This window comes from Puma concolor, chromosome D4 (assembly GCF_028749965.1).
Source record: "Puma concolor isolate L17-30 chromosome D4, mPumCon1.1.hap2, whole genome shotgun sequence".
NCBI lineage: Eukaryota > Metazoa > Chordata > Mammalia > Carnivora > Felidae > Puma > Puma concolor.
In genome coordinates, this window is record NC_141679.1 from 12393458 (window position 1) to 12412133 (window position 18676).

The window sequence follows — 18676 nt, forward strand, 5'->3', positions numbered from 1 at the left end:
TAGGAAGGTGCCAAAGAGGATAGATGGTCTCCCATCTTCTAAATGTACTTAGCATGGAGGAGCAGCTGAACATGTCTCCTCAAAAGGCGGCAAATCTCAACAAGTTTAAAAACATACAAATATGTAAAACGCCTATCTCCTGCTTGGCACAGCAAGTCCTTCGTCTACAAATAGAATCCTATAGCCTGAAGCAGAATCCGCATTTATAAAGACAGAGATGCTTCAAAAAAGAACCAATCAGGGGGTTCTCATACCTGGACTTCCTTCCAACATGAAAGTTACTTGGCTGTCAAATGTACTCAGAACTCAGGTTATGAGGTTGCTAATCCTCTTTCACTCCTTCCTAATAATTCTGCCCTGCTCCCAAAGTACACCTTACTTAAAAAAAAAAAAAACCAAAAAACAAAAACAAAAAAACCCCAACCAGTGTCAAGAGTTTATTACTTAAGGAACGTTAATTTGCAGACCTTCAATAAGCTTAACTATTCTCAAGGTCCAATCAACAGTCTGATCAATGGTCTACACCCGACTCTGCATCAGAATGTACCTGCTAAGTTTCTTTCCATTGTGTTTTTGAAGACTAGATGGCAGCCTTCCACCCCACACATGCTACAAGTATCAGGATCTCCAAGGAGGGAGTCTAGAAACTTTTGTTTTCAGTTTGGAAGTAACACAGCTGTTGCACAGTCAAGGTTGAATGCCACCATCTAAGCATTAGACAGAGATCTGCATGAGGAACTTCTTATTGAAGATCATGAGGATGTGGTAACGAAAACTCCTCTGAACTCAGGCAAAGCTCCACAATCAGATTACCATATTTACTCCAGAAGGCAGGCCTATGATGTAGGACCTTCTACAGCTCTCAGGAAGACATGTGGTTTCATGCAGAAAGCAGATTTTTCCCTTCTCTTACCTGTGGCACCAAAGGGTTTCATGTCCTGGGTAGGAATCAATAAGATCAGTGCTGAATTCAACTTCTTCTTCGAGAAGATGGGGAAGATTTATCCTTGCTTCCTCTGTTGAAGCTGCTGCTGCTTCATCTTTTGCAAGAACCAGAGCTGGCTCACTTCTCAGAGGGTTTTGCTCCAATACAGAACCATCTATCACAGTTTGGCTAATCAAAGACTTTAACAAAAACTGGCGGTAGTGAAATCCACTGTGGTCTGAAACGTGCATGGATGCCCAGTGTTTAGTAGAAGACAGTTCATCAAGAAGAATCTTGTAGGAAGAAAAAAGGGAAGTGAGAAGTGGAACAGCCAAAGGCTTTTCTTCTCCATTAACGCCTTGGATTTCTTTGATTTGTTCCTTGTTTTTCTGGTAACAATTGTTTCTACCAATACTTTGTATACAATGTCCAACACAGTGCTGTCACTTACTGGAAGCTCGGTAAAGGCTAGATTCCCCCTTTTCCCTGATAAATAAGAGATTTTTTTATATACACCACAGAATTTAAGACTTGTCATTCTTTCCCTGGACCTTGATCAATCACATTCTGATTGGCACACCCACAGAAAAGCCAAATTCTAGAATAATGATGAACATTAGGGTGATTATTTACAAGAATGCTGATGTTGAAGAGAAAATATAAATTCAGAGGTTACTTTGAGGTAAACTTTAACATTTAACCAACACTAGAATATTTAACTTATTATTTATTGAACAATCAACTCAAGGTAGTGATTTGTTCTTCACTATATAAGTGCCATGAAGGCACAGAGCATGTCAGTTTTGTTCGCTACCTAATTCTAAGGGCTTAGTGCAAAAAACATGATGCATGAAAAATAGGAATTTCCAAGAGCTCATAATTTTCACTGTTCATGTCAAACTCAATTCATATCAATGATAAATGATTTTGTTAAGTAGATGAAACAAAATTCAGCAGTGAATTGTTAAAGCCTGCGTATTATCAATCCTGCAAACTAAGCAATTTCGAATGGAATGATAAAAAGAAAAGCCAGCAGTTATGAAAAAATAAATTATTTGGCACTGTCTTGTACAAGTAGCAAACGCAAGTGGATTTTGATCAGGGAAAGCCATATTGAAGGCATGCCACATTCCATCAGAGGATTTTCAGATCAGCTAAAGAAGAAAGACAGACTTTTCAGCAGTGAATGGCAGCTACCGCACAAAGCCAAAGGGCTCCTCCTTCACCTGCTCGTCAAGGGCCCCAGGTAAACTTCTCCTGCAACAAGATCACCTCTCCATTTCTCACATGCCCTTTCTTCCCTAGAAGAAATTTCTCCCTCTTCTGAACCTCCACAGTTTCTGTGTGTTCTCCTATATATATTACAGAACTTACTGTACATCTTTTCATCCTCACTAAACTCTAAGAGTTGTTTGAAATATTTAGTCACTCCTAATCGCTGTTTCCATCATTCTATACCCAGTGGCCTCAGAGTGGATGTCTAAGTATTTTATAAGTGAACAATTTAATGAATTCAGTGACCAGTACAGAGGGGCAAGATTACTCCCAGCTAGGACAGTAGATTTATATCCGTGAAATGTTTTAAACATCTCCTTTAAGTTCTAAAGAGTTTATATGAAGCCAAATAAGTTTGTTTCCAGAACTGGTAAATCTCTGAGAAATGGAAAACAAGACTGTTCATTTCTTTAAAATAGTGCACAAAATAGCCCCAGATAAACTTCTACCTTAGAAAAATACATACTAACCTTAAGGTTGTTACATTTTTGAAGAATTAACCTGCAGAACATTTAGGCTACAATACATCAGATTTCTAATTTTGGTAGGGCTTCTTAATATTGATTGAAGAGTACAAAACATGTTTAAAAGGAATTTACATAATGTGAAAAACCTTTAGATTATTTCTTACTGCATATTTCTTTTTTTTTTTTTTTTTTAACGTTTATTTATTTTTGGGACAGAGAGAGACAGAGCATGAACGGGGGAGGGTCAGAGAGAGGGAGACACAGAATCTGAAACAGGCTCCAGGCTCTGAGCTGTCAGCACAGAGCCTGACGCGGGGCTCGAACTCACGGACCGTGAGATCATGACCTGAGCCGAAGTCGGCTGCTTAACCGACTGAGCCACCCAGGCGCCCCTCTTACTGCATATTTCTATATACAAAAATTTTAATTTTTTTTTGTAATTTTGAGACAAAAAACAGCACAGACATGAAAAATTTTCAACAGTATCAATTTAATTCCTTTAAAGATATTTCTCAGACTTTTTGGGGGGCCTGGGTGCCTCAGTCAGTTAAGCGTCTGACTTCGGCTCAAGTCATAATCTCACGGTTCATGGGTTCGAACCCCATGTCGGGCTCTGCGCTGATGGCCTGGAGCCTGCTTCAGATTTTTTGTCTCCCTCGCTCTCTGCCCCTCCCCCACTTGCATGTGTGTGCTCTCTCTCTCTCAAAACCAAAACATTAAAAAAATTAAAAAAAAAAATTTTAACACTTTTTAGGAGAAAAATTCACTGTGTTCTTTTCCCTTGATATATTTAAGAGGCATACTAAACTAGAAAAGAAACTTTAACAGGAATTTCAGGGCATTTTTTTTTTTTACTAGAATAAAAAGGTTGAGAGATCTAAGCAATGACTTTTTAAAGCGACAGCCATTACTTTTAAAGTGATCTTGGGCGCCTGGGTGGTTCAGTCGGTTAAACGGCTGACTTTGGCTCAGGTCATGATCTTGCAGTCCATGAGTTTGAGCCCTGCATCGGGCTCTGTGCTGACAGCTTGGAGCCTAGAGCCTGCTTCAAATTCTGTGTCTTCCTCTCTCTCTGCCCCTTTCCCATTTGCACCCTGTCTCTGTCTTTCAGAAATGAATGTTAAAAAAAAAAAAAAAAAAAGATCTTAAAGACACTGCATAGAGATATGGCTTAAATGTAAGGTACTGACAGAATCAATGACCTATAGATGGTATAATTTACATATTACTATTCTTTTTCAGCACTCCTTATAAAAATGAATGAGTAAATAAATAGCTACAAGAAAACCACAGAAGCAGGGCTATGACCCAGAAGGATAACAGGTAACAATCCTAAAATTAAAATCAAAAATGTGTATATATATATATATATATATATATATATATATATATATATAAGCTATCTGCCCTATAAATTTTTAAAAATACATTTGGTTATTTTCTGATTATGAGTGATACAAAATGATCATTCTAGAACATTTCAAAAATACAGAATACAAAAAAAAGCAAAAAGAGTCATTCATCACCTTATTGGCCAGAGAAAACTACTCTTAACATTCTGGCCTATCACCAGTCCTTCAGCTTTTCTCTATGCATGCATGTGCGCAGTTTATCTTTAACACGGACTTGGGATACTCTTTTATTCTGATTTCATTCCACTAAATTATATACATATACCCATGTCATTAAATATTACTCTATAATTTTAAACTTTTGCATGATATTTCATCCTAAAGATTATCACAATTTAACCATTCGCTCATTTTGTTTCCACTCTTGTATAATTAACACTTTTTTGAACACATATATATATATATATAAAGTCTATGTGCACAACTTATTTACTTAGAAGAAATTTCTAGAAGTATATTTACTGGAACAGTGAGAAACATTTTTTAAAGTTCTTCATATATATTGTCAAAGTGCCCTCCAGAGGGGCTGTGTAATTTATATTCCTACTGGAAGAACATGTTAAATATTTCTTAAATTCCTTACTAGTACTTTAATATTCACTAATTTAATAAGTGGAAAATCATGTCATTTTAATTTGCATTTCCTTTTACCATTAAGGCTAGATACTTATTATTCTCTTCTTCTTCCTGTGTCTTCTTATGCAAACTGCCTATTTTGCCTAATTCTCTTTTTTTATAACTGCCTAATTTACTATTTGTGATAGTCCTTAATTTTTCTTACAAGTCTTTAAGAGATCTTTATAAAGGTATTAGGTCCCTATGTTATAAATATCTTTCTTTTTTTAAAAAAATATCTTTCTTACTATATTACTGCAACTGATTTTTTTAATTCCATTTTTTTTTTCAGGTAAGTTTTTATTCCATTTAGAGTTCAGTTTGGTATATGATATTAAAACCTTACAAGTATTTGCTAAAAGGTCAATCTTAATCAGCATCACAGATTGAACAAAGAATCCTTTTTCCAGTTATGTGAAATTCCATATTTCAATGAAATTTGTACACATTATGTATTGGGATTTGCTTCTGGGCCTTGTATTTTCCATTAGTGTGTTAATTACTGAGTAGTACTAAGATTACTCTCTTTTTATAAACATTTAGATAGATACTAGTATACACTGTTCCTCATTTTCATTTTTTTCAACAATTTCTTAGCTATTCTTGAAGATTTATTCTTTCTAATGTACTTTAAGAACCAATTTCTGAAGTTAAAAAATAAACTGGCTGGGGCGCCTGGGTGGTGCAGTCGGTTAAGCGTCCGACTTCAGCCAGGTCACGATCTCGCGGTCCGTGAGTTCGAGCCCCGCGTCAGGCTCTGGGCTGATGGCTCAGAGCCTGGAGCCTGTTTCCGATTCTGTGTCTCCCTCTCTCTCTGCCCCTCCCCCGTTCATGCTGTGTCTCTCTCTGTCCCAAAAATAAATAAACGTTGAAAAAAAAAATAAAAAAAATAAATAAATAAACTGGTGGTTTTTAGTATATATTGAGTTGTGCAGTCATCACTGCTGTCTAATTTCAGAACATTTTCATCACTTTCATAACAACTTCCATTCCTATTAGGAGTCCCCTAAATCTCCATTCCCCCCAGTCTCTAGCACCCACTAATCTGCTCTGCCTATTCTGAATGTCATATAAATGGGATTATAGGGTATGTGGCCTTCCTAATCTGGCTTCTTTCAGTCAGCAATGTTTTTAAGGTTCATCCATGTTATGGCATGTATCAGGACTTTGTTCCTTTTTTATGGCCGCATAATATTCCATTGTATGGATGGATACACCACATTGCATTTATCTACTCGTCGGTTATTGAACATTTGAGTTGTTACCTTTTGGGGGCTACTATGAATAATGCTGTTATAAACGTTGCTGTAATAAGTTTTGGTATGAACATGTTTTTGATTCTTTGGGGTATATATATGTACCTAACAGTGGAACTGCAGGGTCATATATGGTAATTCTAGGTTGAATTTTTTGGAGAAATGCCAAACTGTTTCCCACAGTGGCTGCACCATTTAACATTCCTACCAGCAACGTATAAGGGCTCCAATTTCTCCACATCCATGTCAACACTTGTAACTGCTGTTTTTCATTTTAGCCATGCTAGTTGGTTTTCATTTGCTTTTCCCTCATGGCTAAGACGTTGAACATCTTTTCATGTCTTTATTGGCCATCTGTGTATCTTTTTTGCAGAGATGACCCTATGTGCCTTCTCAGGGGACACAAGGTATCAACTTTCAATTGGCTAGGAGTAATAAACTGGCGAACCGTGATCTTTCCTCTCACCCCACAGTCACAAATGAGACTATTTTAAAATCTACTTAAATCCACTTAGAACACACAATCAGAATAGAAAATAGAAAATGAAAATCTCATAATTCCACCCTAGCACTGTTCACAATTCTTTATTCTTTTTTTTTTTTTCTGAGCAGCAAATGTATACATGCTTGTAACAGAAAACACAAAGCAATATATCTGTAACATCATGTGTGAGGATATATATAAAGGTTGACAGTTACAACATGCCAAGCAGTATTCCAAACACTTCCAAATCTCATTCAATGCTAATAATATATTTAAAAATTATATTAGGGCCATCTCATATTTAGTTTAGATCCTTATCCCATAGTGAACATTTTTCTTGAAATTATCTTCCAAAATATAACTTTTAGTACCAACAAAATATTCCAATTTGTGATATAATTCAATGTAACTAATCTGTCATTATTGGAGGGTTAGACTGTTCTAGTTTTTCACTATGATAAACAGTATTTTTATATACCAAATGTTCATATTTTATATAATAGCCAGTGTTTACCCAACACTTAGTACGAGCCCTTGTGAGAGCCACTTTATGTGGATTCTCCCATTTAATTCACAACACTTGATGAGGTAGGGATCACCCTCATGCCCATTTTACAGATGAGGAAACTGAAGGTTAGTGAGGCCAAGAAACTCCCCCAGGGCCACAAGCCAACTTGGTGGCAGAGTCAGGATTCAAGTTAGGTCTGCGTGACCACCGAGTGGAGCCTTTGATCACGACACCACCGAACCTCGTCTCCCGTTACGTTTTTAGGCAGAAGTGCTAGATCAAAAGGAACATGCCTCTTTTTGGGTAAAGTCTGTAAACACTGCCATGTTACCCTTCAGTAAGATCATACCTGTTTCTACAATGCTTGTTTTCACACCCTTATCAATGCTGGATACCAGCACTTTAAAAAATAGTATTTTCAATTGTCTATGTAAAAAGATGCCAGCTCATTGACAGGTACCAGTGATACCTCTGTGATTACTTCCTCTAATAGACAAAACGTAGTAGGGCATGATCTCCTAGCAGGGCCCAGTGGTTTCTAAGTGCAGAAAGGGGATTTTGTAAATCCAGCCCCCAGAGAGCACTGCGGCAGCAGTGGTGACAGGAAGAGCACCGAGGTCAAGGGCAGGGCACAGCAGGTGGACAGCCCAGGTGAGCCTCGGACTGGACCCAGGCAGCTGAGTCAACACACCGCTCATGAGTTCTCATCTTTAACATCTGCAAAGTGTCAAGAAACCAAGAATTTCCCCTTGGCCCTGTGTTCCTGACTTTATGGGAATGCCACTTTAAAAGGTCCACATCAAGGTAGGAAAGTTTCCAAAGACCTCTCGGCTCACCTGGACTCTGCCTTTTTCTTTATCTTCAACGCTCCCTGTGCCCCTCCCCACCCCCTACGCACTACCAAGCTGTGGAGCTGGGATGACCAGATGACCATAAGGACCCAGATCTCCCACACCCCACCAGACCCCTGACGGGGCCACAGCCTTAGCCGTTTCCAACGAGCCCAGCCTGGATGAGAAGCCGTTTCTGGGCTCCCATCACACCCCGTGCATGTCGTAATTGCTGGTATCTGTCTCCTCAACTAGATTTTCAATTTGTTGAGAGCACGCCCTTTGTCATCATGCTACACCCAGCATATAGGCCAGCGTCTGGGAATGAAAGAGTCTCAGTACTTTTTCATGAATAAATTACAGAGTTCATCTAGCAAACTGGTAGCCAGTTTCACCTAAACTTTCTATCCGTGGGGAACAAAGAACGGAACTAAAATTCAGTGAGCCTCTATTAGGTGCCCAGTACTTCACATGCACAAACTCCAGTAATTCTCACAATCCACTGAGGAAGGCAGTCGAGCTGGTATTTCACAGATGAAGCGTTAAAGCCTCACTTTCCACACAGGGCTAGTAGGGCCAAAATAATCTGAAGCCAGGTCAGTATGAAATCTGTCTTTGTGCTCTTTCTACTCCAATAACAGTAAGGGACACCCCCTCCGAAACACAAAGCCAATATAGGAAGGGAGGGGTTACTTTTCCAGAACTGTTGGTTTAAAATTCCCTTGGAATTTAAAAAAAATCCTGGAGGAATCTCTGGTTAGGATACAGAGAGGGGAGCAGGAACCTGAGAAGGGAGATGTAGAAGGGGGTGGTGAGCAAAATTAGAGAATGCTTCTCTATTAATCTCAAAGCACCACACGAGGTATTTTGACCCCTTTAAGGTGTCTCAAGCCTGGGAAGCTTTCAGAGGAGGACTGTAGATTCTTATGGCACTAAAACATAAGAAGCAAAGAAAAATAGCAGCTGTCATATGTATGATGGAGCAAAAGGATAGCTGGTCTCAGTCTGATGAATAATAAGTCATATAACCGTGGCCAAGCCTAAGTCATTAAAATTCTCTGGAAACTTCCATCTCCTCATTTCTAAACTGAAAGGTTTAGGCTATGACAGCTTCCAACCCGGCTCTGCATCCAGAAAGTTCCCTGAGCCCATGAAAAATACTGATCTTAAATCCTGTCCTTTCCCCAATTTCGTAGGCCTGGGGTGAGACTCAGAAATCCTAAAGTGACTGACAGACTCAGCCAAGTTTGGGAACACCAGGTGAGATCTTCTTTTCCCTCCCCAGGAGAGAAGGTGAACAGGCAGCCAGCTGGTTCAGCACATCAAGTCGCAGAACGGAAGACCACCAAGAAAGAACCGGTCCAATTCTGTAAGGCTTAATCATCTCTTCCTGTTTCAGGGCAAAATGCATTATGCTCAGTCTTCTTTGCTGCTTAAACTTGTCTTAGTTCTACCAACGTACTAACCAGAAGAGTGCCAAAAACTGCACTGGTGAGGAATGTAAACTTTTTGAATTGCCACGGCTTCCCTGGAGGTATCAGCTGCTAGATCCTTCCCAGGCTGCTGGGCCATTAGTTCCTCTACTTTCTTCCTTAAAAGTTCCTCTGAGGAGGAATTGCTATCAGAAGATTTAAAGGGCAGACAGGGAATGTGCGTAGGGAGACTGGAGGAACAGTCTTACCTTGACGTCTAGCTTGGCCAGATGCTGCAGAACCCAGATGCGATGGGACCAGGCATTATAGTTGCTTGGGTATCTCCCTGCCGCTTCACCACAGACCTCCATCTCTTCTCGTATTAGTCTCTGTGTCCTTTCTGCAGGAATTGTTCCCAAGTTTCCTTTTGTCACAAAGGAAGGCAAGGAGGTTTCCTGAATTAGCTGTTGTAGCACCCATCGCCTGTTAAGGTACATGTGGGAATGAGAACGAGGAAAGAACATAAATCAGAGAGGAAAACAGCCAGTTTTCTTTGATCTTAATTTCCATTCGTGCAATGCCTATCTATGAGCCCAATTTTGCGGCAGTGGGATTACTTTGTTGTATTTGTTTTTAAAGATATATTGGGGTGCCTGGGTGGCTCAGTCAGTTGAGCGTTTGACTTCAGCTCAGATCATGGTCTCGTGGTTCACGAGTTCAAGCCCCACATTGGGCTCTATGCTGACAGTTCAGAGCCTGGAGCCTGCTTCAGATCCTGTATCTCCCTCTCTCTCTGCCGCTCCCTCGCTCGTACTCTGTCTCTCTCTCTGTCTCAAAAATAAATAAAACAGTAAAAAAATTTTTTAAAGATATAATTAGCTTCAGCACCATGGATAGAGAGGATGAGGAAGAAAGGTCAGAGAGAGAAACCTTTCTAAAGCATTAAAATGTGTCAAAAAGAGATTGCCTAGTTCCAATATAACAACTCAAAAAAGTCCAATTGGCCAGGAAATGCAAAGACAAGGGGTGTGTGTGTGTGTGTGTGCGCGTGCACGCGCGCGTGTGTGTACCGGCTTGTGGTGGTGGTGGTGGTCCTGGAAGGGATATTAATTAATGGCTGGTAAATCCTAGAAGAGGAGTCATGGTTCACATCTTTAATTATATGTACATGCCTCACCCTATGTGTTTTTGTTTGCAAATAAGAAACTGCATTATGACTGCTTTCATTAAGCAGAATTTCTTTATTATAGCAGAAAATGTGGAAAGACACAAATACAATATAATTAGTTAAACCATCAAGGAGATTTTAAAATGTCTTTATCCACAGATTTTCCCCTTGTCTATTTAAGATTTTCATTAGCATACATTTAAATGAAAAGCACTAAAAAAGCATGTCTAACCACCTAATGTCTTTAGTTTTTACAAATATTTTCTCAATAAGAAGCATTCTTATAGATGAAATTTTCCAACCCAAAGGTTACTAGAAATTGAGTATAAAAATTCATTTTGTCATTTTCAACAGAAGCTTTTTACTTAACAACAAAAACCTGTTTTATAAAATATTAGATAAACCTATAAATTGGTACAATAATGCACTTCCCCTGCCATCACCCCTTTCCAAACCTCTATACACACGCTCATATGCCTCTCTGAAGTGTCATCCCAATTCCTACTAAGAAAATACCATGGACTCCACAGTGGAAGCAGCTGATTTGCAATGCTAGCCAAAGGCAAGATCACAGCTAAGATACCTTGAACTAAGATCCTAAAAATGCTCAGGACTTAAGAAAAGTTCTAAGTGGCTTAGTAAACTGAGAATGGACTTCTTTATAAAGAATTTCCCCACTGACCCCAGCCGGCAAGCCCACACCATCCCATTTTAGTCAAAATGGAGTCGTTTTGTGGAGTCCCAAGAGCAAGATGCTTCAGAGAGCCAGGATGTTGAGATGGGTTTTTACATGCATTTTGGCTGCCTCGGGCCTTTAACCTAAAAATATCCTTTGCGATTATCATCTTAGCAACTTCAGCGTGGCCTATACACCATTCACCTCAGCTGCCCTTATTTTGTTAGTTTTAATAACCATAACCATCACTACGGCAATCTGTACCAGAAACACACCTGAATGGATTCTAAAACCCGAGTTGCTCATTATAGTTGAATATGTAAATGCCATCTCTATTATGACTGCTCAGAGAGTTAATAATAACAGCTAAAATCTACTGAGTATTTAATATGTGCCAGGCACTGTGGCAGTGTTAACATACATTAGCTCATATAAAGCCAACCATTAACTCTGAAATAGGTGTAATTATTATTCCCGTTTTACGAATGAGAAAACTGAGGCTTGAATTTCTGAAGATCACACAGAGAGCAGGTGATGGCATATAGATTTAAAAGTAGGTAACTTGGCTTAAGAATTCATACTCTGAACCAATATGTGACCCTGACTGACACTGTTTTTTGTCCAGCCATTCTGAATCCTAAGTAAGAATCCTATAGTGTAAAGTTACCACACCTGTGAATCCATGTTTCTGGACTCTTTGGAAATTTAGTTAAGGCCAGTTTTCCCAGATGTAAGTCCTTAATTGGATTTAAAGTGCCAGAGAGGATCAGCTCTTTTCTGTAAAATAAAAGTAAAAAGAACCGTTACTCTTATCTTTCCATCTAAACATACTGCATGGCTATTAATGGAACCTCACTATGAAGTGAATTTCCAAGAAAAAGAAAAAAAAACAAAACATGAAACTCTCATAAATATCACACAAAGTAATCGAGAATATATTCTCATTATCTCAAAGTTAGCAGGATTAATAAATTGAAACAGAAGCTCTTAAATCAGTAGTGGAACTTGAATTACCAAGCTGGAGAGGGCAAAGAGCTTCTCTGGCTTGTCTCATTTCCAGAACTCACAAGGCCTGACATCAGTATCTGTAGGGCAGATCCAATACGAGTCAAGAATTGCTCTACTTGGAGTCAATTGTACACACAGTATGATTAAGATGTAAGGGAAAAAAATCATTCATTCAACATTACCCTAACAAAATTACTATTTTTATTTTTCAATTTTCCCTTATGTCTTTCCCCATATGTATATATACTTAATTAACATATAATTTTATATTATGTTTTACAGCTTAAGAGTTACCTTACCCCACAGTTCTAAAGTGAACATTTAAAACAGTCAAATAGTTTCCACTGATTGGCTATGCTATCATTTAATGACCTTTTCTTCTTTGGTTAGACATTTGGGTTGCTTCCAAGTTTTTGCTATTCTGAAATATTTCTGAAACAGAACGTTATGTTTAAGACTTCTTTTGTTTCTACCATTACTTTTGGGATAAGTTCCCAGAAGATGTTATTACTGGGTGAAATACCTGCAAGGCCCCTGATACCGTGACCGCTGCTCTCTGAAATACCAACAGAAGAGCTTCTGTGCAGTTGTAAGACTGTCATGCAGGAGCTCTCAACCTACTTCTCAGGTTCTGATAGTCCTGATTATATTCCCAATTAATTTGCAATGAATCTATTACAATACAATTAGGTCACTGACTAGAATTTACTAATCTTAAAAAGTCCTTCCTGTGGTAGGGTTGGTAATTCATTTATTTTAGAGAAATTTAATCCCATAAAGACCAGAACCCAGATCATATACCTCACCTACTTAGATAAATTTAGTTCCTAATTACCACAATACATTTTCTTTCCAACAGCGATGTGCTCTTTCTACATTTTTGTTTGATAAGAGAAACAATTTCCCTTTTAATGAAAATACTGAACAGTGATAACAAATATTTATATTTTATAACCATTTAGGTCAGGCATTTCAGAATATAATTTGAAGTGACACTGAGGTTTATGGATGCTTTAAAAAATGGATTTGCTATTTTGCTTTCATTGGACAGGAAGTCTATGTACTTCTGTATTAGTACAGAATACTCCTGTATTAGTCACTGAAAGACTAATGCAACAGCAAATTACTTTTGCAGTCCTATGTCCTCTTTCTTCTGAAATCAGTAATGTTTCGTTCATACAGTAAGTCAGCATACCTATAGTGTAAAAGGAGGCAAAATATTTTCCTATATAATTTTAACTTCTTTGTAACACAGTGTTTCTCAATGTAAGGTCCTTAACTACAGCATCACCATCATCTGAAACTTATGAGAAATGCAGATTCTCAGATCTCATCGCAGACCCACTGATTCAAAAGCCAGTGACAAAGCACTGTGTTTAGACAAGCCTTCTAGGTGATGCACCAAACTCTATGGTATAGAATTTACTGTAGGCAGCCTCGTTTCCATTGACTAAATTTTAAACCTCACTTTATTTACAACTGCCTACATAGACTGTCATATATGTCTGTGAGGAAATAATCAAAATTTTCTTCAGAAAAGAGCAGTCACTTTATATCTGAATCTTTACAAAGTTTGTAAAATTAGGGGTGCTCCCTTAATTTATTTTGAACAACATATATGGTAAGCTATATCAGCCTGAAATAACCTCAAGCAATATTATATATGGATGCTTTAAAAGATCACCAGAGGGGCACCTGGGTGGCGCAGTTGGTTAAGCGTCCGACTTCAGCCAGGTCACGATCTCGCGGTCCGTGAGTTTGAGCCCCGCGTCAGGCTCTGGGCTGATGGCTCAGAGCCTGGAGCCTGTTTCCGATCCTGTGTCTCCCTCTCTCTCTGCCCCTCCCCTGTTCATGCTCTGTCTCTCTCTGTCCCAAAAATAAATAAACATTAAAAGATCACCAGATAGGTGTGTATGGGTGGCTCAGTCGGTTAACCGTCTGATTTGGGCTCATAATCTCATGGTTTGTGAGTTTGAGCCGGGCATTGTGCTCTGTGCTGACAGCTCAGAGCCTGGAGCCTGCTTCAGATTCCGTGTCTCCCTCTCTCTCTGCCCCTCTCCCGCTCACACTCTCTCTCTCTCTCTCTCGCTCTCTCAAAAATAAACATTAAAAAAAATAAAATATCACCAAATAGAATCATAAGAAAGCAAGCAAAATTTAAATAACAATTTAATAAACATTCCTGGGGACAGGACTGAACACTGTAGGCATTAAATACTGTCATAAAATTTTAAAGATCACTTGAAAAAGAAATACAGTAATTGATTAAGGTATAGCTATCACAGAACCAAGACATAATCATAAAAGAAAATCGACTGCTCGAATGCATTCAAGTAGGAATCTATCTTGAGAAAAATTTTAGTCACACATGGATTCATAAAGTGCTATATCTCAAACAAGCTAGATACATGTAAACTTGATGTGCTCTGGAAAACTGCTGAGTAAGTTGAAAAAATAACTCTCATGATGACAAAGTCACTGATGTCCATAAACCACATAAAACATTTGAATTAAATTGTTTGATGAAATGTAAGAATATGATGAATAAGTTAAAATACTTTACATAACATGCTATTTTAAAGGTATGTGACTAAATTTAAAAATTATCAGAGTATGACATTTGCTTATCTCATGCACATAGTTTAAGATTACATATTGATATTAGCCTAAAAAGTTTTTTTTAGACTTTTCTTATTGAGGAAATGGAGTACTGCCTTAAATTTGAGGTGGCTTTATTTTCAGGCATATTGAATAAGCTGGGCTTTGAGATTCATCCTAAAAGCCTTAGGTGATACACTGCTAACAGAGGACGAAGGAAGAAAACAAAGGTCAAATAAATGTGAGGAGAAGTACCTTGGAAAGGAAAAGGCCACCTGTGTGGTTTTATTAAGAGCAGGGGGTGATGGGAACAGTGCTGTGCTACACGCACAACCTTACTGGGATGAAATTAAGCGAGGGCTTTTATATTTCTACAAAGTTTATCTCATTTAAGTTTTTCTGTCTTCTCTCCATCTCAAGTTATTAGTTATGGTTTCTCTCTGCTGTCACTTGATTTAATTTGTAGGAAACCAGGGGCCGTGTATCTTGTCCATGGCTAAGTCTTCACTGGTTAGCTCAGTGCATGGCACACAGTAATGAGTGAATAAACAAATGCCATCTTTTTTTTACTGTATATCTTTATTCTGTCTGAAATAACCATAATGATGATAATAAAAATCATCCTCATAAAAACTACCATTTACTGTACACTTTCCCTGAATCAGGCACTGTGTTAAGTGACTTACATATATTATCTAATTTAATCCTCAAAACAATCCTATATTATGTAGAACCATATGAAATTGCCGATACTCAATTGTTTTGGGGTTTTTTGGGGGGTTTGTCTTTATTATTTTTTTAAAAAACATTTTTTAACTTTATTTATTTATTTTGAGAGAGAGAGAGAGAGAGAGAGAGAGAGAGAAAATCCCAAGCAGGCTCAGCGCTGTTAGCACAGAGCCTGATGTGGGGCTCGAACTCACAAACTGCGAGATCATGACCTGAGCCAAAATCAAGAGTTGGACGCTTAACCAACTGAGCCACCCAGGCAGTTTCTTTTTTTTAAGAATTTATTTCTTAATTTTATTTCTTTTTTTAGATAAACTTTTGGGATACCTGGCTGGGTAAAGCATGTGACTCTTGATTTCATGGTTGTAAGTTCAAGCCCCATGTTGGGTGTAGAGATCACTTAGAAAAAAAAGTCTTAAATAAACTTTCAATCTTACAATTGTTTTAAATTTACAGAAAAGTTCTAAGGATAGTACAGAGAATTCTTGTATACCCTGTACCCAGTTTCCTTTATTAATATATTATAGTACATTTGTCATAACTGATGAACCACCATCAGTAAATTACTATTGGAAGTCCATACTTTATTCAGAATTCCTTCATTTTTACCAAATGTCCTTTATCTAGTCCAGCACCCTGACCAGAACATCACATTACGTTTGGTTATGTCTCCTTAGGCTCCTCAGATAAACCTTGACAGTCTTTATGAGTCCTAATGAGGTATTTTATATGAAACTTTTCTTACGGTTAGACCAGGGTTTTGAGGAGGAAGAGACCACAAAGTACCACGTTTATCGCATCATTTAGGGCACAAAATATCATGACTTGTCCCAGCTGATGCTGCCCTTGATGACCTCGGTAAGATGGTACATATCAGGTTTCTCCACTGTGCTTTTTGGAAAGAATTCCACTTAAGGAGTAGGGGAGTTGTACTCCAGCTCCCTGAGGGGACCGCCTGGATAAATTACTTGGAATCCTTCTATACGGGAGATCTGTCTACTTTTTGCTTGCTTAGTCAATTATTTATGTCACTGAGTCACTATGAACACCCATTTTACACTTCAGGGTACAATCCAGTGGTATGTTATTGCTCAGGAGTTCAAGCTTTGGCTATAGAAACCCCTGACATATTCCCATCATTTTCCTCTTTGAGCACTTCCTTACTTTCTGGCTCTTTGAGATATTCCACACTCATCTTATATATTTCCTGCCCTGCTCTTAGAATGAGACATTTCTTCAAGAAGCCTATTTCCTTTTATTAGAGAAGGGTGTTAGAAACCAGGATCTGGATGCTTAGGTTTAATCGTTTTTGATTTATAAAAACAATTCCATACGGCACAACCTACTATCATCTCAATTTTACAGAAGAGACAACTGAAGCTAGGGGAGAATCGGTAACTTAGACTCAAGGTCTTGGAACTCAGATTGGAAGCAAACATCTAATCTGCATAAAATAAAGTCCCCAGGTTAACTCAATAGGCTATGAGTAAAGGACACAATCACGGGAACTTGGTGTCAGCTATTTTGTTATTTATCTTTGCTCAAAGATGTTCTGCTTATTACTCTATGTAGGTTCACGGAATGATGGAAAAAATAGGACACTGTTATGAAGTCAAGCTCCTTCATGAAGTACTTTGCTGAATTTCAAGGCAAAAAAAGTACCATTCATTTTTTTTCTGCAACTGGCTGGATTTTTAAACTATATCCATCACTCACTGTAATCACAGGAAATCAGCTCAAAAACTTATTCTTGCGTCTATTTTTTCCCCTGAGGCCACAATACCTATAAAATGAAATGCTGATGTATTAATACCATGTTTTAGCGGTTTCTAACATACAAAATCACTCAATGCTTCCCAGAGTTACTGCACAAGAAATACACCAACAATTAAACAGTGTGTTAAGTATTTGATCTGCAAGACACCTTACAAGGTTAGATCAATTTACTTTCCAAAGCTGGTTGTTTTTGCATAAAATGTACTCATGATCCTATGTCTTCATGTCAGCCCTACTGATACGAATTAAGACTTACTAGAACACACACCCACAAATGGACTTTTTTTTAAAGAATCAAGGTTTCCTTTTTATTCCTTTAGCACAAAACTTCACTGATCATCTTACTAGAATAACTTTCAAAAGTGATTGCTGTGAATATCATTGAAGTCACATTTATGGAGCGAATTTCCCAAAAACCAGACCATGCAAAAATCGAAAACAGTTTGACAAGAATCATAAAAAAATTACCTAGCTCAAATCTTTTATTTCACAGATATAGAAATTAAAACTGTTGTGAAGTTAACAGTGTCTGCCTCTAAAGCCAACTGCTAGTTAATTAATGAAAAAGGACCAAGATCCATGTATGTTAAGACCAGGTTCTCTCTCCTGAACTGAACTTCCGTATAAAATATACAATAAATTATATATGTGTGTGTGTACATGTCTATGTACGTGTGTATGTTTGTACGCTGTGCTAGTAACAATCTTTCCTGGTTGAAGGATTTTCAAGTCCTCTGAGATAATGATGAACTGAGAGCACGAGGGAAAACGGTGCTCCCACTTCTCTACTACCTTCGTTTCCTTTTCACTCAATTTAATTATTTTCAGTGCCAGGCTGATTATGTGCCAGGCACTAGAGTAGTCGATGGTAGGGAAAGAAAGGGGGCAAAAAAAAAAGACGTGGTCCCTACCCATAAGAAAGCTCTCAGTTGTGAGTTTATAGCTCCTTCCTAAAAGTCTCCCTTACGGATTCCTCATCACACAGTCTAGGACAGCAGTGCCCAACAGAAATATGTGAGTCACCAATGTGAGCCCTGCATGTAATTTCAGCTTTTATAACAGCTACCTTACAAACAAGTATAAAGCAATGTGTTTTATTTAACTCAATATGCCCCAAATATAATTTCAACATGTAATTCAATCTAAAAATTACTAACACGGTATTTTACCTTTGGGGGTACTGAGTCTTTGGAATCTTACAGCACATGTCAACTGAGATGAGTCGCCTTTCAAGGGCCACACGTGGCTTGTGGCCACTATACTGGACTGTGCAACACTAGAAACCTGTAGTGTCCCGGTGCTTTCTACGCCGGTTCTTTCCTCTATCCACACCCACTCCTTTGGGTGCCTCAAACAGTCTCAGGGCCTTAAATACCACCACCCATTTTCTAGTGGCTCCCATATTTACATCTGGCTTCGAACTCCTGCCTGAACTTCAGATTCATACACAAGTACAAGGACACAAATCTAATGTGTCCCACGCTGAACTCCTCACTTCCACCCACCACCCCCACCTGGATCCGCTCCTCCGCCAGGC

General features: G+C 38.4%; 1 protein-coding gene and 1 long non-coding RNA gene across 4 annotated transcripts in view; one reads left to right on the forward strand and one right to left on the reverse strand.

Annotated features, from left to right (window-relative positions):
* The window catches only part of PTAR1 (protein prenyltransferase alpha subunit repeat containing 1), a 50818-nt gene that overhangs the window by 10115 nt on the left and 22027 nt on the right, over nucleotides 1-18676 (reverse strand). For all 3 annotated transcript variants that reach the window (XR_015243450.1, XM_086684981.1, XM_025931599.2), the window contains exons 4-6: nucleotides 11701-11805; nucleotides 9454-9667; nucleotides 914-1218 (exon numbers count right to left, since the gene is read on the reverse strand). Coding sequence is in view for 2 of the 3 variants with exons in the window: in XM_086684981.1 (XP_086541107.1) it covers nucleotides 914-1218; nucleotides 9454-9667; nucleotides 11701-11805 (624 nt within the window). In the remaining variant the exon portion in view is untranslated. The remainder of the gene's footprint in view (nucleotides 1-913; nucleotides 1219-9453; nucleotides 9668-11700; nucleotides 11806-18676) is intronic.
* LOC147574714 (uncharacterized) lies at nucleotides 8761-17798 on the forward strand. Its single transcript, XR_015243454.1, has 2 exons — nucleotides 8761-9141; nucleotides 17633-17798. It is a non-coding gene; the product is annotated as an uncharacterized LOC147574714 (long non-coding RNA).